General features: G+C 43.3%; 1 protein-coding gene across 1 annotated transcript in view; it reads left to right on the top strand.

The window, feature by feature from the left end:
• Positions 1–23,489, top strand: part of CFAP46 (cilia and flagella associated protein 46) — a 3,596,153-nt gene that overhangs the window by 2,022,215 nt on the left and 1,550,449 nt on the right. Inside the window, exon 37 of the mRNA XM_044056880.1 lies at positions 11,656–11,785. Within this exon, the coding sequence (XP_043912815.1) occupies positions 11,656–11,785 (130 nt within the window). The remainder of the gene's footprint in view (positions 1–11,655; positions 11,786–23,489) is intronic.

The raw sequence follows: 23,489 nt of genomic DNA, 5'->3' as shown, positions 1-23,489 counted from the left end.
ACAGATGCAGTTTTTTTCTTCAGTTTTCTGATTCATACTTAGTGGAGAGCTTAGTTTCTCATTTTCTCCTTGGGGGTTTCTGCTTCTCTTTGAATAGTTCCAGAATGTGCCAATATTTTCAGTAGGAAAACACTGAGGTTTCTCAGTAATTCAAGAAATACTTTGAGCCGTTATACAAGGGATTTCCCGAACCTTCACCAATTCTGATACTTCTGTCAGCTCTGGAGGATTTGTGCATCACTGCCTGCAATTTTCCTGATAGTAAGCCTGATGCCCCTTAAAAATTAGAGCACATGAATTTCCTCAGTCTTTTAAGTTTTTTTGCACCCTTCCTAAACCTGACCCAGCAGCTGTAGCTTTAGTTAATCCCCCTGCTGCTAAACATTAAGTTGTCAATCTCGCCTTCATTCTTGCTTGATGGGTTCGGCTCCGACTCTGCACTTTGCTAAGCTCGAGAGTCACTTTTACCAGCTCGAGGCAGCCCCATATCCCATGATGCAAGGCGGTAAGTACCCAGATCTCGTTTGCCGCTTCGCTGATGAGGTCCTCCTTTTGCCAGCTCCTGGTAAGTGTTAGTTTTAAACTACTAGTTGCCCCTAAAATTTAATTATAACCACTTTTCTTTAGAATACTTTCATTTTTACTTAATTGTAAGCCCTTTTCTGACTAAAATTATTTTTTCTAACCTTTGTTTTTAGTCAAACCTTCATTCACTCCCATCCCCCCCCCCCTGTTAGGGTGTGTGTGAGAGAGGTTAATTATTGTTTAATATATAATCTTTAGTTGTCTGATTGGGACTGTGTGTGTGTACTGTTTTGTGTACAACCATGTCCAAAGAGCAAAGGGTCTCAGGCTTTAAGAAGTGTGACTCGTGCTGTCAGAAGATGTCTCTGACAGACGGTCACACTTCTTGCTTATATTGCCTGGGACCTCTCCACCTGCAGGACTCCTGTGCAATTTGTCACTCCTTTAGCCAGAGAGTCCTGCAGGAGAGGAGAAATAAGTTGATTTTAAGGGGTCTCCTTAAACCGGAGGGCTCTTCGGCAAAATCGGCTCCGAGCAAGACTTCTAAATCTTCCAAGGCCCAGGCTTCTGTATCTAAGCCGGTGGCCTCGGCTCCGTCTCCTTCGGAATCGAAATCGGCTCCGGCTGGAGCCGATCCTGTCTTGCCAAAATCTTCGGCACCGATGGCTATCGGTGCCGATTCTGCTATGGTCACCTTGGTGTCAGCTCCGACTGGCTCTGACCACCATGTGGCTCAGGCTTCGGTGTCGGCGCCGACCGGCTCCGACACCATTACTGTTATGTCTGTATCGGCTCCGGCTGGAGCAGATGCATCGAAACTTTCATTTGGAGCCGAAAAGTTATCGGCTCCGTCTGGATCTGTGGTTTCTTCGGCTCCGATGGTTCCTTCGAGGAAGAGGTCCAGGTCCCCTTCCTTGGAACCGATACTTTCGGCTCTGGCCTCACCTCTCCTTTTGGAGCGGAGCCATCGGAGCCGATCATCTAGGTCGTCCAGGCTTTCAGACCATGATTTAGAGAGGGTGGTAAGTAGATTGTTGAAATCACAGGCACTGGCCCAGATGCTTCATAGTCCATCTCAACAGACTACTATTAGTCCACACCCTCTTCAAGTTCCTCCTTCGACTCTACCTCAGAGTTTGGAGCTGGAGTCTTCGGGGATAGTTACTGCTATGGCTGAGGGGCAGATACCCCCCCCCCTTCTGCACCCTCTGCATCTACTCTTATCTCCTCTTCGAGACCTTCCTTGGAGGGATTTGGTGGTCGGGCTTCCCTGGTCTCCTCCAAGGGGGTGAGTGGCATCGGACCCTTGTCCGACCCCGCTCTCCCCCTTGGAGCCTCGGCCTTGGTGAGCTCGGCTCCGACATCTGCCTCGGAGCCTTCCCTTTCAGTGGGCCCGGGAGTCCCAGTTTCTTCGGAACGGATTCTCTCGGATCTCCCTGGGAGGGGGGCCTTCGAGGTGATGAAGAGTGTGCTGGCCACTGGGCTCAGCCAGCAGTCTATTCCCTTAGCTCCTCCCTCTACAGTGCCTGTCGATATCTCTTCCATCTCTCTTGCTCCCGGACCTAGAGATCCACCGCCTCAGGTTTCCCCACTGGGAATAACCCCTTCTTCCGAGGATTCTCCTGACCAGTCAGGAGATCCTCCGTGCAAGAGGACTTGTAAGAGGAAACACCTAGACGCCCCTGAGTCTGTCACTTCAGATACCGACTTAGATGAGTCAGAGGGATCCCCAAGATCCCCCTCTGAGGATGTCTCCCTTTCAGACATCCTAGAACTCCTAAAACAGAGGGGAAACTGGCCCTCCACAAATCCCTCTGAGGATGAGTCGGTATACCTAGAGGCGTTTGGATCTCGGCCCTCCACCTCCTGGGTGTCTCCGCCTTTCGACCCCCTTATGGAGGCTATTGCTCGAAAGGCTTGGGCTGCTCCTGACTCTGTAGAGCCAGTTCCTAGGAGGCCGTCTAAATTTATTACAGCCCCTTCAGAAAAGCAATTCCTTACGAAAGGTGTCCCTGTTGATGCCATGGTGGTGGCGGCCACCACTAAGAAGGAACTTGCAGATCCTTCCGTACCAGTCCATCCTCCTAATAAGGATTCTAGGACCATGGATAGGTATGGCAAGCGGATTTTCTCCTCAGCGACCTTTGCCATGCGCTCGCTGAACTACTTATGTCACTTCACCAGACTCCAAAGGGACATCCTTAAGGAATTAGGTGAAGTAGTGCAGGATCCTACGGCTGCAGGGGCTCAAGAGAAAATTGCTTCTCAGCTAGGAATCCTTAATTCTATAGCTAACTCCTCCATGCGACTGATATCATATGCAGCAGATGGAGCGAGTAGAGCCGCAGGTACAGGGGTGGCTCTTAGACGTCAATCCTGGATGCGGCTCTGTAATTTTGCAGATCCCTTTAAGGCGTCCTTCACAAACTCTCCCTTTGATGAGTCAGCATTGTTTGGCCCTCAAGTGAAGGATACATTGACCAGGTGTGAGCAGGATGGCAAGACTCTTTCTGCTGTAGGGGTCCGTTTTTCCACCCCTTCTAGACCTTACCCCAAAGGACAGAAGGGCGGAAAGATGTGGTTCCGCAAATCCCAAGGAGTCACGCCAGATACACGTGGTCAGTTTACCCCTAGAGGCAGAGGGGGTAATAATAACAGACGCTGCTCTAGAGGCAGAGGGGGTCCACAAAACCAGGGAAGCAGAGAGCCTCTCTCTGACAAGCCCTTCCAGCATCCCTGAGATGTTGCCCGACTGTCCATCCTTGGAGGCAGTCGGGGGAAGACTATTGCTGTACCCAGAAGCCTGGCGTTCTCTCTCTCAAGACAGATGGGTACAGTCGATTATATCCGAGGGTTACAAAATTCCTTTCGAGGAAAGTCCTTTCTCTCACAAAAATTCCCTTCCAGATGTACCACCCGGTCTAAGGGAAGTTGCAGAGTTAGAAGTATTAAAACTTCTACAAAAAAGAGCCATTCAGCCAGTTACAACAGACCATTCAGAGCCTGGAATCTACTCAAGATTCTTTTTGGTCCCCAAAAAGACGGGAGACTGGAGACCAATATTGGATCTCAGCAGACTCAACAAGTCTGTGAGAAAGACAAGATTTCGAATGGTCACACTTCAATCAATTTTGCCCTTCCTAGAGAAGGACAACTGGATGTGCTCAATAGATCTTCAGGACGCGTACTATCACATAAAATTCACAGACGCTCCAGAAGATTTCTCTGCTTTCGGCTGGGGTCCAGTCATTTTCAATTCAGAGCCCTGCCCTTTGGTCTCACTACAGCCCCCAGAGTGTTCACCAAATGTATGGCAGTGGTCACGGCTCACCTGAGGCGTCAAGGATTCCAGGTGTTTCTGTATCTCGACGACTGGCTCCTTTCAGCCACCACCAGGCATCAACTTCTTCAAGCCAGGGATTACACACTAAATCTCTGCACTCGATTAGGAATTTCGATAAACTACGAAAAATCCTCCTTATTGCCCTGCCAGTCTATTACCTTCATAGGCGCAAACTTAAACACTGTTCGGATGTCAGCAACCCTCACAGACCAAAGAATCTCAGATATACAAAGTCACGTGAGGATCATCCTTGCCAGCAAAAAGGTGCAAGCCAGAATGGTTCTGAAGGTGTTGGGACTCATGGCTGCGGCCATTACCCTTCTTCCCCTGGCCCGCTTTTACATGCGTCTGCTTCAATGGATGTTGTTCACTCAGTGGTCTTACCAACAACTTCCAATGTGTCACCAAATCCTGGTGACACAAAATTGCAAGAATCATCTTTTATGGTGGATTACTTCCCCCCAGATTCACCAAGGCAAGACCCTTTGTATTCCCGGCCCCGGTAGCCACTGTCACTACGGACGCCTCCCTGATCAGGTGGGGGGGTCATTATCAGGGCAGGATGGTTCATGGGACGTGGCAACCATTCGAATACCACCTGCACATAAATGTCCTAGAGATGAGAGCAGTGCTTTTAACGTTGCAAGCCCTCAACGACTTTCTTCCCTTGGGAACAATTGCAGTTCACACAGACAACATGTCTGTAGTTTGGTATATCAACAAACAGGGCGGAACCAAGTCCTACCCCTTGTGTCGAGAAGCTCTCAGACTTTGGCAATGGGCGATCTCCTCTCATCGGTTTCTGGTAGCAACGCATATCCCTGGGAAAACCAACATTCTAGCGGACAGATTGAGCAGAGCTATTCTCATGCCTCACGAGTGGTCTCTCAAACAATCTATAGTGGAGGAGATTTTTCTAGAATGGGGCCGCCCATGTTGCGATCTTTTTGCTACTCCCCAAAACAGCAAATGCCCAGACTTCTTTTCTCTCTTCCCACTGCCAGGCCATCCCCCCAGAGACGCTCTAACCCAGGATTGGCCCCAGGGACTTATTTATGCTTTTCCTCCCTTTCCGCTGATTCCACAAGTACTCCAGAAAGCCACCGTTTTGAGAGCCAAAATGATTCTCATTGCTCCCTATTGGCCTCGACAAATTTGGTTCCCGTTCCTCCATCGTCACCTTTTGGTGCAGCCGTGGCATCTGGACCCAGTGCCAGACCTTCTGATTCATCAATCGGGTCAGCTGCACCGGTCTATCCCTTCTCTCAACCTCACAGCATGGTTGCTCCACTTCCTTCCTTAGCCAGGCTTCCTATGATCTCTAATCCCGTTAGGGATATCATAGTGGCTTCCCTAAAATCCTCTACTAGAAGGATTTATACCAGCAAATGGAAACGCTTCTCTTGTTGGGCAAAAGCCAAAAATATAGATCCTTTTACTGCCCCTGTTCAAGCAGTCTTGGATTTCTTAGCGGAAATCTTTCACGCGGGCTCTTCATCTTCCACTGTCAAAGTTCAGTTGGCTGCTATCTCAAACGTTCATGTTGGGTTTGCAGATCACAACATTGTCCCACAGGCTTTGTAGAGCCTTTCTAAAAGGAATCTTTCTCCTGAAACCTCCAGTCAGGAGTCCTCCTCCTCAATGGGACCTAAATCTAGTGCTGACATCCTTGATTCTTCCTCCCTTCGAGCCAGCTGTTTCATGTTCCCTGAAATTTCTTTCATGGAAAACACTCTTCCTTGTTGCTATTACCTCGGCAAGGAGAGTGTCTGAACTTCATGCTCTCTCTGTTCATCCCCCTTATTTGATCTTCCACAAAGACAGGGTATCCTTGAGAACTAATCCAACCTTTTTGCCTAAGGTGGCCTCGAAAAATAATTTGAACCAATCTATTGATCTCCCTGTATTTTTCCCTAATTACTCAAACAGATCGGAACCAAAATTACATTATCTTGATGTTCACCGCCAACTTGGATATTATTTGGACAGAACAAAACAATTCAGGAAATCCGATCAGCTCTTTCTTTCTTATGCTGATAACAAGAAAGGCCTTCCTGTCTCCAAAGTGACCTTATCTAGATGGCTTTCTTCCGTCATCTCTGAAATTTATCAGCTCAGGGGAAAACAGCTGTGCTCGAAACCTAAAGCACATTCAACCAGAAGCTTAGCCACTTCCACAGCTTTTCAAGCTAGACTTCCATTAGACACTATTTGTGCAGCAGCCACTTGGGCCACTCCTCATACCTTTGTTTCTCATTACAAATTTTATTTGGCCTCCAGGGATAGAGCCAGTTTTGGCTCTACAGTTCTCAAGAGTCTGTTCCATTGAGCCACCCAGGATAGAGGTGCTAGGGATGCGGTCCCATCAAGCAAGAATGAAGGCGAGATTGACAACTTAACATTGAGAAGTTATGTACCTACCATAACGTTCCATGTTAGTTGTCTTCTCTCACCTTCTTTCTTGCGACCCACCCTCCTGCCCCCTGGCCTGGACAGACCTTTTTCTCCCTTCATGGAAGAATGCTTCTTAAGACCAGACAGTTCTGGTCTTCCTTACCCATCCTTCAGGTTTTTCTACCTTTCTTTCTTCCTTCTGGGAAGTTTTTATGCTAGGTGTTATTGCCTATAGATAACAAACGAGATCTGGGTACTTACCGCCTTGCATCATGGGATATGGGTCTGCCTTGAGCTGGTAAAAGTGACTCTCGAGCTTAGCAAAGTGCCGAGTCGGAGCAGAAGATCGGCTCTGAACCCATCAAGCAAGAAAGAAGGCGAGAGAAGACAACTAACATGGAACGTTATGGTAGGTACATAACTTCTCAGTTAATTCCAATCTTATTCTTTCTGATAAGACTAGGAATGTTATTGATGAGTTAGGAAAAAATGTATGCTTCTGCAACTTTGATTTACAGAATTTTAAATGGATAGCCTCATATGTTGAAATGTATTCTGATTATTTGTGAAAGTATGAGAAATGGTTTGTCAACAGCTTCATCTTTTGAGAAAAAAAACTGCTTTAGATAACTTAGTTTCTGATGTTGCAAAGGTCATTGCTAATTGTTTGCAGTGTGTGTATGACTGTGGTGATACTTCTTCCAGGGCTATGGCCACTGGTACTGTTTTGAGGAGGTCTGCCTGGCAACATTCTCAGAACCTCCCAGATGATGTGATGAATTAGATTTTAAAGTATCCTTTGGATATAGATATAGTTTTTGGTTTCTCTGGTGCAGAAGTGATCAAAAAAGTGCGATGAATGGGGTAGGCTGATCCAAGGAATCTCTTAAGACTTTTCAGTTCTCCTTTTCCAAATTTTCCAAGGAATTTTCTTATTTGGCAGAAAGCAAAATAAACCGTCTCAACAAACTACAGGTAAATAGTGGCAAGGTAATTCCAAAAAGAAGTCTCGAACCTCAGAAAACCATGGCCAGTCCAAGAAGTTTGAATGAGTACCGCCCCATTAGCCTGATGAGCCTGGTCTGCAAGGCTATGGAAAGTATCATCGTGGAACTTATAAACAATGACATTGGCAATCTCAAAACTCTGGACCCTACCCAGTTCAGGTTTGTAAAAGGCAGATCATGTCTCCTAAACCTGATAGACTTCTTTGAAGCAGTCACCAAAGCCGTAGGTGAGGGTAAGGTGGTTCACACAGCCTATCTAGATCTCGCCATAGCTTTCAACACCATCCCCAACTCTGGAATTATAGATAAACTCACTAACTTAGGTATAAATCCCTATGTCACAAGATGGGTTCCCAACTGGCTCACTGACAGAACCCACACTGTGAAAATAGCAGACTCCAAATCTGACTTCAGACCAGTGAAAAGTGGAGTACCACAGGGTTCAGTCCTGGGTCCTCTCCTGTATGGTATCTACTTTTCTGAAGTACAGGCTAACACAGAAGGCCTTTGGCTGATGAAGTTTGCAGATGACTGCAGACTAAGAGCCATAATTGAAACTCCTAACGATGTGGACATCCTACAAAAGGATCTCACTGAGACAGATGCCTGGTATCAAAGCCATGGCCTCAAGCTCAATGCCAAAAAGTGCATTGTCATCCCCTTTGGAAAAAACTCTGTACCCATGAACTACCACATAGGTGGTAGTCTACTTAACACCGAAAGTGTGATAAGAGACCTTGGGACACAGGTGAACAGTAGTCTTTCCTTTGATAATCACATCGCCACAGTGGTCAGGAAATCCTTCTACGTAGCACACCTCATCACAAAAGGTTTCTCATCCAGGAAAATAAGAGGTCATTGTTCCCCTGTACTCATCACTCATTAGACCCATTATAGAGTACAACACCCCTTTTGGTATGTACCTCACAAGACGTCTACAACAACCGGAAAGCCCACAGAAATACCTCACAAAGAGGATTACCAGCCTCAAACAGATGCCCTACGCAGACCGTCTCAAAAAACTCCAACTTTACTCCGTCGCATATCACCTACTCAGAGGCGATCTCTGCCTAACATACAAAGCTATGTCAAACCCAGAGCTGTTGGACATGCTCCACTTATAGAAATCCCAATCCCTCAGTGCTACATGATCGAGGGACCTAAACCTTGTGACCACAATAAACAGAGCATGCTGGAGGGATAGACTCCTGTCCCAGAGACTTCCCATACTCTGGAACAAGCTACCTATCTATATCAAACAAAGCTCCTCATTAGCACTCTTCAAGAAAATTCTTGATGATTGGATGGGAAAAAGGAAATTCACCCCGGGGATCCCCTCTGTGGCTCTGCTCAACAGGGGCACAGGAAAATAATTTTCTTGGGTGGCGAAAACCAGGATACCTTTTTGACTAGGCTTATATAGGTCCTAGGGCCAATAGCCTAGTACCTACCTATGAACAAGCAGGCAAAGTTATCTTTTATAGAATAATGGTGACATGGTTACACAAGCAAAGTTATCTTGTGTAGAATAATGGTGATATGGTTACACAAGCAAAGTTATGTTGTGTAGAATAATAGTGATATGGATACACAAGCAAAGTTATGTTGTGTAGAATAATAGTGATATGGATACACAAGCAAAGTTATCTTGTGTAGAATAATGGTGATATGGTTACACAAGCAAAGTTATGTTGTGTAGAATAATAGTGATATGGATACACAAGCAAAGTTATGTTGTGTAGAATAATAGTGATATGGATACACAAGCAAAGTTATGTTGTGTAGAATAATAGTGATATGGATACACAAGCAAAGTTATGTTGTGTAGAATAATAGTGATATGGATACACAAGCAAAGTTATGTTGTGTAGAATAATAGTGATATGGATACACAAGCAAAGTTATGTTGTGTAGAATAATAGTGATATGGATACACAAGCAAAGTTATCTTGTGTAGAATAATGGTGATATGGTTACACAAGCAAAGTTATGTTGTGTAGAATAATAGTGATATGGATACACAAGCAAAGTTATGTTGTGTAGAATAATAGTGATATGGATACACAAGCAAAGTTATGTTGTGTAGAATAATAGTGATATGGATACACAAGCAAAGTTATGTTGTGTAGAATAATAGTGATATGGATACACAAGCAAAGTTATGTTGTGTAGAATAATAGTGATATGGATACACAAGCAAAGTTATGTTGTGTAGAATAATAGTGATATGGATACACAAGCAAAGTTATGTTGTGTAGAATAATAGTGATATGGATACACAAGCAGACAAAGTTATGTTGTGTAGAATAATGGTGATATGGTTACACAAGCAAAGTTATCTTGTGTAGAATAATGGTATTATGGTTACACAAGCAAAGTTATCTTGTGTAGAATAATGGTGATGTGGTTACAAAAGCAACTCTTCTCTTAACTCATTTTCTTCCAAACTGTGGGCACATCCCTTATTTTCCGTTTCCTGTGGGCATTCTGTAGATTCTATAGTATCTTCCTGTAGCACATTTTCTTCAACTTCATCCTGTGCCATCCATTGCTCTACCATATTGGAACTCACTGGCCTATCACTCCTCAACATTGACTGCATCAGTTTCCTGTTCCTTCCTTTGCTGTCTAGCTTCAAGTGAATGTTTATACTGGTTTCCTGTGGAAGGCTCCAAAATATCTTGATATGGCACCTGACCATTTGCTTCCTGTTCCACTGCTTTCCCCTTAATTTGGATATCCATTGCTCTATCCTGTTGTGGTGCTTTCTGCATTCAGTTGTCTAGACTAAATCCTTCTCTTTGCAGCTGCTCCATAACCTCACTTTCTATTTCTTTAACTTCTCCATTACTAACCTATTTTTCTACTTTTCCTCTTAATCTCCTTATTTTTTGTGTTGTAAAGTTTTCCATGTCCGGATTCCTTTGCCTGTATTTCTCTTCATATATCTTTGGTGCTGCTCTTTTTGTATTGGTTAGTTTTTCTTTCTCCTTTGCATAAATATTAGACCACATCAAATCTCTCTTTCTTTCCCATGTCCAGATTTCTTCTTCACGTCTCCTGGTCTTCTTGCTTTTCCTTATTCTGGGGACTCACTCCATCATACTGTGATGTCTGTTTTAGACCTTCTACATTAAATCCTTCACTTCGCAGGCACTCCATAACTTCAACTTCTATTTCTTTAACTTCTGATTTATTAATCTTCTTTTCCACATTACATCTTTGTGCTATTAATTTTTTTATTGTGAAATTTTCCATATCTAGATGCTTATGCCTGTATTTCTCTTCAAATATCTTTGAGACTCCCTTCTCTATATTAGTTAACTTGGCTTTCTCCTTTGCATAAATATTGTACCATATCAAATCTGTCTTTCTTTCCCATGTCCATATTTCTTTTTTATATTTTTCAAATATCTCTAGGTTTTGTCGTTTATATTTTTGCACTTCCACAAATGCTTCTTTTTCCAAACAGATCAAAGTTTCTCGATCTATATACTGTTTTTCAAAAATCTGTTGTATTGAATGCAAATTTTCTGAAGAGCCATCTAGAAATAAAACATTAATAAACTAATAAAGCCATCATAATATGTAGCATCCAAATGAGAATGTGCATCATAATGTTAAAATGTCTGCATTTTTGTAAGAAAGTAAATGTGAAAAGTGTACAATTTGTGGACTGTGTTCACTTATGCTACAAGCTTACATTAAAATTCGTGAAGTGTGCAGCAATAGTTAACCCACTTTCACAGGGGCAGGGCATCCACATGTGACCCAATAACCTAGAATCAACTGGAGGACCAGTTTGAGAAAGCCAGTGAGTGGCTAATCCTATGTCCCTCCTTATGGGGAGGGCAGAGGTAATGAGAATGTCATTAAGTACCCCGCCGTTAGCACAAATGCAGTGCACAGAGCTGTCGGCTGCATGTGCTTCATTGGAAAGCGAAGAGAACCTGTAATAATGAGTTACAATGCATTGAAAGCGAAAAGAACCTGTAATAATGAGTCACAATGCATTGAAAGCGAAAAGAGCCTGTAATAATGAGTTACAATGCATTGAAAGCGAAAAGAACCTGTAATAATGAGTCACAATGCATTGAAAGCGAAAAGAACCTGTAATAATGAGTTACAATGCATTGAAAGCGAAAATAACCTGTAATAATGAGTCACAATGCATACTTCCTGTGATAATGATACATGCTGGCACTCTCAGAAGGGTAACGGCTAGGATCTGAAGAAAGGAAATAGCACCTATACACTACAAAGGCAGTGAGAACTGCTCTTGTGGGCTCTGCAAGATGCCGGGACAAAAAGTCATTAAAATAAAAGTGAAGTACAATTTTGGTGAGGTGGTTCCATATGAATGTATTTTCAACATTTTTTTTCCAGGTGCCGGCAAGATATATTGCAGAAGCAACACCTACAGAGATTAAAAGATGATGCAAAACACTTAGCTAAGCAGCCATCTGCTCCGGGAGTCAGTACAGCAACCAAAAACATTACGAAAGGCGTTGAAGTGGTAAGGCCTTTTGTACATGCCTTCTACATGCTCTGTGCAGTACCCTAGATAATTTGGTTGTTAACCTATCTCGTAAATTTTGTTTTGATTTAAAAAAGTAGCTTGAAGAACTTGCAGTTAATATAGAGCCAAAGATGGTTCTTAACTTAACCCCCACCTTTTCTTGCCTTGCAATTTGCATCCATATTTTCTAAAATATATACACACTATTAAAGCTACGGCTTCTGCTGTCTTGAAGGTGAAAAATATACAATGAAGCTTTTGTATCAGTTAGAATGTTTGATTATAATTCAGAGATTTAACACTTGTATCAACTTTTGTGTTGGTAAGTTGACATTTTGCAGTTCGTGCAGAGGACTTGCTGATGAGCTCTTTTCCCTGCCTGTAGTAGGTTTGATGTCTTCCATTTTCATTTGCCTGCTGTGCGACTCTGACCAAGCCACTTAACCAGACAGTGCTCCCAAGTCACCCCTGAAAAAGGACAGCTGTGTCCAACAAATATGCAAAAATGCTTCAGAAAACTTTAGTCCTAAGGATTAAACTATCGCCTGAAACGTATAAGTTAATATTTCCAGATTCTCACCTATGTTTTGATTTAATTTGACTGCATTAGCCTTGCTGTAATTCTTAAAGAAATATTTGGACTCACTGCTATATCTTTATTTTGGCTCTTACATGCCCTTCCTAAACTGACTCTTTTATTTAGATGGAAAACAGCTTTGCTTGCTTTTAAAACAGTGTAACAGTTTATGAATTTGTTCATATTTTCTGACTTCATAAAGAATATCTAGCTGTTAAAATTCCTGGTTTTGCTTACTAACAATGCAATTGTAAATGCCTTCAAGAAAGCTATTCAGTCTGTCCGCATCTGTGATCCTATATGGGAACTCCATCTCTGAAAACTTTGATTCTTTGCCTCTCTCTGGTTCACTGGAAGATGTCCCAACGCAACTGGTAGTTATTTCAGTGGACAGTTGTGTATTTTTCAGTCAACGTAAACCCTAATCCCCTGTCTTTGTTCCCTCATACTTGAAACTTTTTAAACCAAAATGAATGGTACTTTTATTCCTTCTGTAGTTTGAGCCAGAAGACTTACTGCACCCTCATTTTCTTTTGCACCACTGTGTCCAGCTTGTTGCCAAAGCATTTGGAGATTCTATCACCTTCCTAACTGAGAACTCCCTCTCATGGGGCAAACAATCAGATGGAAACAATACAAGAGTAGTTGTTCTGTGTGAAGGGGAATCACTTCAACTTTCAAACTACACTGCTCAACTGTCTTTAGTCATGTATCCAAACTGTCATATAACTCAGTCATTAATTAGCTTAAACATTTGGTATGGACACTGCCTATTATCAAAATCAACAACCACACCCTAAACCAAATAGGATTCATTTTGATAAATTAACACTGGATTATTCAACTGCTAATTTTCAGAAAAGCAAATCTTATGTTGTCAATTTCATTTGTTCCTCAACTCTTGGGTCCGGATCCGACTTGGCCTCTTTTACTAGTTCTTGGATCACTGAAAGCTCTTGAGCTTCTCCCTTTCCCATAATGCTCTAGTCCCTAACATAAATTATATCTTGTTTGCTGTCTTGGAGTTCAGACGTGGTCACTGTTGTAGCTCTCGAGTGCTTAATCTGTTTTTTTTTTTTGGTACAGTGAGGTAATAATTTTCTCTCTTTTGTTTATTTAATATCTCGTAAATCTCCTTCTACTGCTTCTTACAGCTGTCCCTCCTTTTTTCCTTTTTAGGTACTTGTGTTGTACTACTATTCAGTCTATCATTGCTGGTAGTTGCCTTCATAGCCGGCCATAGGCATAGGCCAACTAGGTGGCCGCCTAGGGCACCGCTGTGGCAGGCGCACTTTTCCAGTATTTATTTGGTGTAGCTAGACCAGGACGGGGGCATGTGGAGCCCTTTTGCCTAGGGCACCAGCTGACCTAAGGCCGCTCCTTAATACCTTCAGGTATTTTCCCTTTCTTACCATAACTGGTATAAATTCATTCCTCTCAGTTACCCAATATTTTAAAAAATCTGCACCTGTTATTTCCTTTTCCCTCTTGCTGTCACTTCTCGGCCTTCTGTCTAAGACAAAATGTAGTGTCTGTTATTATCACTAGTTTTTGTTGAGTCACAATGTCAGAGAAGCCGCAGGAATCACAAAATGTATGGCCTGTGGCCACATAATCCCACTCTCAGATGTGCAGACCATAAAAACACACTAGTACTCGGGGCCTGCTGCTCTCTAAATCTTCTCATTCATGAACATTTTCTGGGGCTCATCCTCCTAAAAATTAAAGAAAAGAATTTCCAGAAAATGCTCTCTGGAGCCTACTGCTTCATCGGCTCCAAGTTTGGAACCCCCAATAAAAATGACCAAATCTTCAGATACAAAAAGAAAAATCACCTCGGATCCGATCTGCACTCTTTGGTCTGGATCCGATCACCTCTAGGCTGCCATTTTTCTTGGATCATCCTTCGAAACACCATTATTCAAGACCTTTATCCACAGCATCTTCGACTTGTTCTTCAAATGTTTGACTGAAGCAGACATGGACAAGGATGGTGAGCAAGTTTCTCTTGATGCAGATATAAATGGGGGGTTCTCCCAGCTCTGACCACACTGGGCATGGAGGCCTTAGTAAGCACCCCCCCCTTTCTAGTGCCTTCTCTTATCTGACCAATGGTCTCAGTGTTGTCATGTCTGAATGTACCACTGTCTTTCACATTGGTTCCAAAGACACAGGTATCTTTGACTCGGTGGCATCCCTGGAGTGCCTCTGAAACAGATGACGCCATAGTGTTGGCTCCATGTCTGAGGTGATGGAGCCAACTCTGAAGTTGCTGGAGCTATCTCTTCCCCTTGGAGCTTCGGCGTTAGCTTGACTCTGACTTCTTCTTCGAGTGCTCTGCCTTCAGAGAGGAGGGAGCCTACGATCAGTAAGCATGTTCTTTTGAAGCCGTCAGTTTCTTCTTCTCCACGATTCCTTTTAGCGCCAAAGAAAACAGGGGACTGGAGACCAGTTCTGGATCTCAGCAATCTTAATCCGTCATTTCAGTACAAAAAGTTCCATATGGTCATGGTTCAGTCCATTCTGCCTTTTCTTTGCAAGGACACCTGGATGTGCTCATTAGATCTTCAGGATGCGTGCTATCACATCAAAGTGAACAGATACTCCAGAAGATATTTGCGTTTCCAGATGGGGACCAGTCATTACCAATTTATAGCTCACAACTTTGGTCTCTCCACAGCCCCCAGGGTGTATGGCAGAAGTGACAGTTCACTTGAGACTGCAGGGATTCCGAGTGTTTCCATATCTAGACAACTGACTCATCACCACTCCAGACAAGCATCACCTGATACAAGCTTGAGACTATGTACTCCAAATTTGCTCTCATCTGAATATCTGAATCAGTTACAACAAATCTCATCTAGAACCATCTCAGACATTAGAATGCATCAGTGCTTCTTTCAACATAATCAGACTATTCATTCAATTCCAGATTAGGAAAATCATCCAAAACTCCTCTCGTTCAGCTCAGTTGATCCTTCAAGCTTTAGGGTTCGTGTTAGCAGCAATCATTCTAGCACTGTTATCAGGGTACCATATGAGAATACTACAGTGGACCTTAGCTACGTAAAGTCCTTTCTTTACTCCCCTTTATCCAGTCAAATGAAGATCACTTGAGCTTGCAAGAAATATCTCCTATGGTGGATACAAACAAATCAAGTGTAAGAAGGTCATCCCTTTGTTCTCCCTAACACAAGACTATAGTGAACGTGGATGTCTCCCGGAGTGGCTGGGGAGGGGCACTTCCTGGACAGTCCAAGGCACATGGGCCCTCAAAGAGGCCAATATGCATATGAATGTCCTGGAAAGGAGACCTGTCCTCCTAGCATTGCAGGCCTTTCAAGACACTCTCCCCACTGGGGCTATTGCGATGGACAACATGTCAGTAGTCTGGTATATCAACAAACAAGGAAGGAACCATTCTTACCCCCGTGTCAAGAAGCTTTGAGAGTGTGTCAATGGGCGATCTCATTCAATCGATTTCTGATAGCAACACACATTTGACAAGTTGTGCAGGTCTATTCTGATGCCTCATGGGTGGTCTCTCAACATGAACGTGGCAGAGAAGATATTCCATTGATGGGGCCAACAGTGCTGTGACATCTTTGCATCCTGTCCCAACAGCAGGTCCAGCAGGTTCTTTGCCTTCATCCCCTCACCGGCAGAGTCACAGTGAGATGCTGTATTTAATGATTGGTCCTGTGGTCTCCTTTATGCCTATCTCCAAAATCCCTCATCCCCAAGTTTCTTCATAAAGCATCCCAGTTGAAGAGCACAGTAATCCTGATTGCCCCCTTATTAGCCTCGTCAGATTTGATCCAACTCCAGACTTTCTGTCTCACCAGACAGACTCGATTCATCCAGACATTCTTAGCCTAAAAATGACAGCATGATTTCTCCACTTCTGTTGACTGCTACACAGCCGAGGCTATCCTCCTGAGGCCAGCATATTCTTTTATCATGTCACAAAGCTTCCAACAGAAAACTTTACAAAGGCAAATGAAAAATATTTGTTTTTTTGGGCACAGCAGAATCAATTAGATCATTTTTCGGCTCCTGTCTCTGAAGTTCTGGAATTTCTAACATCAATTTTCATTGAAAGAGCTAACTTTTCTACTGTTAAACGACAATTAGATGCCATCTCCAACTTTCATGTTGGAATAGATAATTCATCTATAGCATTTTTCAAACTTTGTTGAACCTTTTTATGAGGAACATTTCTCCTAAGACCTCCCATTAAGGATCCTACTCCCCCTTGGAACTTAAATGTAGTATTGCAGGCTGTAACCCAATCTCCATTTGAACATTCAGCTAAACACTGCTAAAATGTTTATCTTGGAAAGCTATACTTTAGTAGCAATTACTTCAGCCAGAAGGGTTTCTGAATTGCAGGCTTTGTGTTCTAAAGTTTCTTACTTGATTTTACATAAAGACAGACTGTCATTAAGAGCTAAGCCTTCCTTTCTTACTAAGGTGGTGTCAGAATCTAATATGTATCAAACTATCACCCTACCATTCTTCTTTTCAAATAAAGGAGAATATATGTTACACACATTGCATGTTCACAAACAATTACAAGTTTGCCTACATAGAACAAAAGATGTTAGAAAAACAGTACTGCTTGTATCTTTTTCTGATTCAAAGTTGGGCAAATCATTTTCTAAAGTTAATTAGCTAAATGGTTGACTGAATGTATTACCTTTGTTTATAACAAATTGGGGATATCCTTACCCAAACCAACACATTCCGCAAGATCTATAGCTACTACTTCAGCTTTTTTATCTAGAGCTTCATTAGATGACAGTTGAACAGGGTCAAACCCTCTTACCGTTATTGCTCATTATAAATTAGATCTGGTCTGTAGGGGTGGAGCAGTTTTTGGTTCAATGGTACTCAGGAATATTCTTCTTCAGAGTCCTGTCGGGATTTTGGTACCTGGGGACTCCGTCCCATGAGTTGGGGAATGAGTAAAAATTGACAGCATCAGATAAAGAATCATAATGTTCCATCTCTGTTGTCCATTTTCATTCTTCCTGAACTACCCTCTCACCAACCCCCTCCTAGTCAATCTTTTGGATGTATCAAAGATGGTTAAGGAACCTTGTGCCTTTCTTTGAGTCTCAGGTTTTGCTTGTAGGTTCATAGGTGTGTACTAGGCTAATGGCTCTGGAGCCTTTACAAGCCTAGCCCATAAAAGTTCCCTGGCATCATGCAGCCCGACATTAGTTCCCAGTGCTTCTGTCATGTATAGCCACTGGATTGATCCCTGGGGTGAACTTTCTATTTCCCATCCACTCATCAAGATTTCTCTTAAAGAGGGCCAGTGAGGGTGCTCTGCTTAACATGTATGGGAAGTCCAGTCCAGAGCATGGGCAGTCTCTGGGTTATGAACCTGTCCCTCCAGCATGTTCTATTGATTGTGGTAATGAGGTTAAGGTCTGTGGAGGGATTGGGATTACTTTAGATGTAGCATTTCTAACAGAGATGGGCCAGACATGGTTTTGTAAGTCAAGCAGAAATCACGTGTTAGTAGACAACATGAGACAGAGAATAGCTGGAGTTTTTTGAGTCTGTCCATGTAGGACATGTGTTTAAGGCCTAGGATCCTCTTCCTGAGGTATTTTATGGCCTTTTCAGCTGTTTGTCTAGTGAGGTACATGCCAAATGGACATTATAACCTATGATTGGCCTAAAGAGGGAAGAGTAGAGAGAGATGATGACCTCTCTCTTCCTGGATGCAAAACCCTTGCTAATGAGATGTGCCACATAGAAGGACTTTCTGATCACAGTGGCAATGTGGTGATCGAAGGAGAGGTTGCTGTCAACCTGTGTGCCCAGATCTCTTACAATGCCTTCAGTGTTCAATGGGCTCCCATCAATGTGATAATTAGTGGGAACTGAATTTTACCCAAAGGGGATGCCGACGCATTTTTTGGCATTAAGCTTAAGGCCATAGTTTTGACACCAGTCATTGGTCTCAGTGAAGCCTTTCTGTACGATGTCTACATCACTTGGGGAGTTAATAAGGGCTCCCAGCTTGCAGTCGTCTGCAAACTTGGTCAGTCAGAGTCCCGCCATGTTGGCCTGGACGTCTGAGAAGTAAATGCCAAACAGGAGAGGACCCAGGACCAGTCTCTGTGGGACTTCACTCATGAATGGTTGGCAGTCTGACTTGGAGTCTGCTACTTTTACACCCCACCTAATGATATAGTGGTTGATGCCTAGTTTCGTGAGTTTATCAATAACTCCTGAGTGGGGAATGGTATCAAAGGCCTTGGCTAGATCGAGGTAGGCTGTATGAACTGCCTTGCCCTCATCCACAACCCTGGTGACTGACTCAAAGAAGTCAGCCAGGTTGAGCAGGCATGATCTACCTTTCACAAAACCAAATTGCATGGGATCTAAAGTTTGGAGAGTCCCTTTATCCTTGTTAATTAGGTCCATGATGATGCGCTCCATAGCCTTACATATCAGACTCGTCAGGCTAATGGGGCAATAATTGCCAGGGTCTGTAGTCGCTCCCCCTTTATGGAGAGGGATGACGGCAGCATTGCACCATTCGGTAGGGACAAAGCCTGAGGTGAGGTTGTGATTGAACAGAGCACACAGATGTGGTGCCACTTCACTTTGTGGTTCATGTAGAACACAGCCAGGGATATTGTTGGGTTCCATGGAAGCTGTCTTCTTGGCCTTGGACAATGCATCTTTAACCTGTGCTGCAGTAATGCTTGGTGCCTGGCATTCCTCTGTTATTGTGATTGGTCCTTTGGGGGGAGAGAGGGGTAAAGTTGGCACTGAATCTGTTGGCCAGTATGTTGGCAATAACTGTTGGCTCAGTATAGGAGGTACCATTGTGTAATAACCCAGAGCAAACCTGGGTATTGCAATGTTGTTTCTTGATATAACTATAGAAGGCTTTGTGGTTGTTTTTAGTGTCTGCTGCAATTCTGCCTACATAGCTGGTTTTAGAGGTTTTGATGAGGGATCTCAACTTTTTGTTGAGGCTAATAAGGGAGTTTTCCCAGTCTCGGGACTTCACCTTTTTCTGCAATAGTTTCTTCCTTCTGTTATAGAGTTTATTAATGGCAGGGGACCACCAGATTGGCTTCCTTTTTTTTGGAGGAGAGCATCTTGGTTCTGTTGGGTATGGCTATTTCCATGAATTTATGTACATTTTCCTACAGTGCATTGGTGTATGATTCAACAGTCATGCATCCATTTTCCATTGACATGGGTGCTGTGAAGTTAGCCACCTCTGTTTTTAGGAGCCCAAAGTCAGCTTTGGAGAAGTTTTTCATGGTGGTTACCTTTGTGGGGGGGTGTGGGTGAGATGTGAATTTCCATGGTGATTAGTTTGTGGTCAGAGCTAACCAGGAAGGAATTAACTATTGGTGTAGAGCAATGGTTTCTCCTGTTAGTAATAACCAGGTCAAGAATGTTACTTCCTCTAATGGGGGTAAGAATGAGCTGATCCAAGGCATTGGAAGTGATGAATTCCAGGAAGCGTTGGGCCAGTGTATTGGTGCATGAGTAGCTTTCCCAATTGATGGAGGGATAGTTGAAGTCACCTAGTATGAGCGTGTTGGGTTGGACCCTAATAGTCTCCAGGGTGCTTAGGAATGTGGAGTTAGAGTCTTGGGACATGGTTGGGGATGAAGTATCTCAGATGCATTATGCTGGGCTACTAGTTTGGAGGTGTGCACATCCTTTGTGAATATGGAGGTACTGCCACCTTTGGAGCTTCGGTCCACATTCTGGGGCCGAAAGGTGTAGAATGAGTTATAGCCTGGTAGCTCAGGGGTGCTTTCTGCTGCTTTAAACCAGGTCTCCGTTACAGCACAAATGTTGATGATCTCCATTTTGAGGAGTGCTTTGAGCAAGTGCATCTTGAGATTTATACTTCTAGCGTTGAGCAGCATGACCCTCAGATTGCATTTATTTATAGCTGTTAATAGGTTTATTCCTTTGCTGTGCTCCATGGTTATAAAGGGCAACAAACAAGATCTGAGGTATGTTAGGGACTAGAGCATTATGGGAAAGGGAGGAGTTTGAGAGCTTTCAGTGATCCACAAGCTAGTAAAAGCTGCTGAGTCAGATCTGAGGGTCGGATCCAGACCCAAGATTTGAGGAAGAATGAAAATAGAGAACACTGATGGAACATTACAGTGAGTACATAACTTATTTTGTCAATGAACCTCAGAGTTAAATCTTTTTTTTTTTGCATTAGGGTAAGCCCCTAAATGCCCCATGGGGGGATCCCACACTCTCCTCTGAATTTTAATTGCACTTGCTCCAAGGTTACACCACAGTAGAGAAAAGAGAATACTGCATTCTTGCTGAAAGTGTTTTTGCCAAAATGTCATTGCTGAGCCTGCATTAGAGTAATTTGCCATTGACTGCATGACAGGTTCCCAGGTAAAAATAAACCAAGGATAATTAGTTGGAAAACATTTACCTGCATTTTTCCAAGGTACTTAAAACTATTAATGTGATAGGACTAGTCTTTCTACTTCTACCTGTAGAATTTGAGACAAGCAAGAGTCATACATCTCTGTACCTAAAACTTTTACAGGTTATTTAGCATCCCTTTTAAACATTGTTTTTTGTATTAAGTTTGTGACAAGTCTAAAGCACTTAGAGACAAAGGGCTGTTCTAGCACATCAGGTGTGAATCCTTTACCCTGCCTCAGTGACATGTGGGTTCAGTGCCCACGCATACACCTGAGTTTTCCAGAGTTCAGAATCCCCTCCTGTTACCCTCTGTGATAGGGGATTCCCTAAGCCCTTCCCATCAGGAGAAGTCTAATCCCTGTCACAGAGAGCCAGATATTCAGTCTTTGGTGCCAGCCATAGGACTTATGCAGCTGAATCTCCTCAGCAGCATACATTCATGGATTACAGCTTCTAGACTCCAATATGATCCTTTTGGGAGGTTCCCTTCTCTTTATTGTTATATACTTTGTTTTCTTTCTGTTTTATTTAAAAAAATTCTATGTACATGTTAATACTATTTACTACTGATGTTAATTCCTCTGGGACTTCTTACTACTGTGTTGTTTGTGTGCTTAATACTGCTTTTTAGCAAGAGCATATGTTTGATTCTTTGTTACTATGTAGACAAGTAAATTTTACTTGTACTGTGATTGTGTGTGCTGTTTACTACACAATGCAGACTGTAGAATAAGGCTTAACAAATTACCTTTGTGACTCAGTTCCGATCCTCAGAACCGGCTCGGCCGTTATTTAGCTTGCCCCAGCCAAAAACTCTCAAGCTAATACTTAAACCCACAATACCCATCTCCATATTACTTCAGATCTCGTTTGCTGCTTTTGTTGCAAAAAGCAGCAGCCGTTTTCTCTCACAGCAGAGTAAGAATTTTCTTGTATTTTCATAGTTAATCTAACCATTTTCTGCTTACATGTCTATATATAGATATTCTTTATCTCTGCTACCCATTTTCTTGTAGAGAGTGAATTTGTTTCCTTACCTTATGGTATTCTGTCATACCATCACTGGTAGTACCTCTCCCTCTCTTTCTTTTACCTCCTTGGTGGCTATAACTTACCATTGTTGGTAATTTCTCTTCTTCCTTCTGTACCTCTTTAGGTAACTTAGCCTACCATTGTTGGTAGCCCTCCTGTTCTTTGTCTGTGTTGCATGTGTGCACTTCTGTGTTTGCCACCTATTCACTCCTAGTTTGTTTTTTAGCATCTTGTCAACATGGCTGAAAAATCTAAAGGCACTACTGGCTTGAAACAGTGCTAGGATTGTGGAAGGAAGATGCCAAACTCCGACGAGCATTCTGCATGTGTATATTGTTTAGGCCCAGCTCATCTGGATCAGGACTGTACTGTCTGCCAGGCCTTCAGCAACCGGGCCTTGGTTGAACATAAAAATAGATTAATATTAAAAGGTTTAATTAAGTTCTCTTTTGAGGAGACTTTATCCAAGATGTCTCCCTCTAAAGCTGATATTGGAACCAAGAAAAGTCTCTTGGTGCTGATCTCTCCTTCAGCACCAGTAGCAAAAAAGCATAAGCCTTCCACTCCCTCCATTTCAGTGGAACTGAAGGCTAAGGTTTTGAAGCTTTCAGAACAGAAAAGTTCCTCGGCATTTTCTTCTGTGGCACCGCAATCCTCTGTGCCAATCTCTACTGTACCAAAATCTTCAGTTTCCCGGTTGTTACTGACCTCTCCTGTTGCACTTCCAGAAACTTTGGAACCTCCTTCAGTGCCAAAATCAGGCATCATTTTTTTTACCCAGGACAAGGTATTTATTTTTTAATGACCCCTTCATTGGGCAGCTTCAAAGTCCCTTACTTGAAAGACCAGAATCCCCCTCAAGCTTTTCCGTTCGTTCCTCCAGGTGTCTTACAGAAGTCAGCATTGTGAGTTTGGTGGATCAGTTCCTAATGGCCAGGGGGTTTTCTGTCTCATCCCAGACCCCCTCTCCCTCCTGGATTTGGGGTGTTTTCTCCTAGGACTCCACAAAGTCTTCCTCCTGTAGCATCCTTAGAGGGCTTAGAGCTTCCCACTCTGATCCCTCCAGTTCCAGTTGGTTCGGTGCCCACAGCCTTTTCTCCTTCAGTTCCAGGATCTGCCTTGACTTCTTTGATTCCTTCAGAACTGACGGACTCCTGGGGCTTTGGCCCCTCTGTCGGGTCCGAAAGTTCTGGATTGGCTCCAGTTTTTTATTCGGAGTCGACCTTGACTCTCAGAATCTCAGCGGATTTAGGCTGTTCCTCGGTTCCTGCTTTGGTGGTAGGCCACTCAGAGTGGGGTGTGACCTCATTTCTGAGGTTGTCTATCTCAGTTCTGGACTCCAGTCCCTCTTTGAGGGGGGGGGCTGCCTTCCAGCTATTGGAGAGGGAATTGGCCTCTGCAGGCTTTCAACTGGCCCCTTCTGTGTCAGACTTTTATCTCCAGACTCCTAGCTCAGTACTCCAACCAAATTCCACATCCGGACAGCGGGCACCTAGGCTGCAAGTTCCCTCTGCACAGGGCCCATCTTCTTCCGAGTCCTCCTCAGAGATTCCCACTGAGGAGCCACCCAGAAAGAAAATGTGTAAGAGGAAATACTTAGATTCAGGGAGTAATTAGTCACCAAAGACACAGACTTTGATG

This window comes from Protopterus annectens, chromosome 14.part0 (assembly GCF_019279795.1).
Source record: "Protopterus annectens isolate FY-2018-M chromosome 14.part0, PAN1.0, whole genome shotgun sequence".
NCBI lineage: Eukaryota > Metazoa > Chordata > Ceratodontiformes > Protopteridae > Protopterus > Protopterus annectens.
The sequence above is the reverse complement of the archived record's forward strand: the minus strand, read 5'-3'. Positions and strand labels throughout refer to the sequence as shown.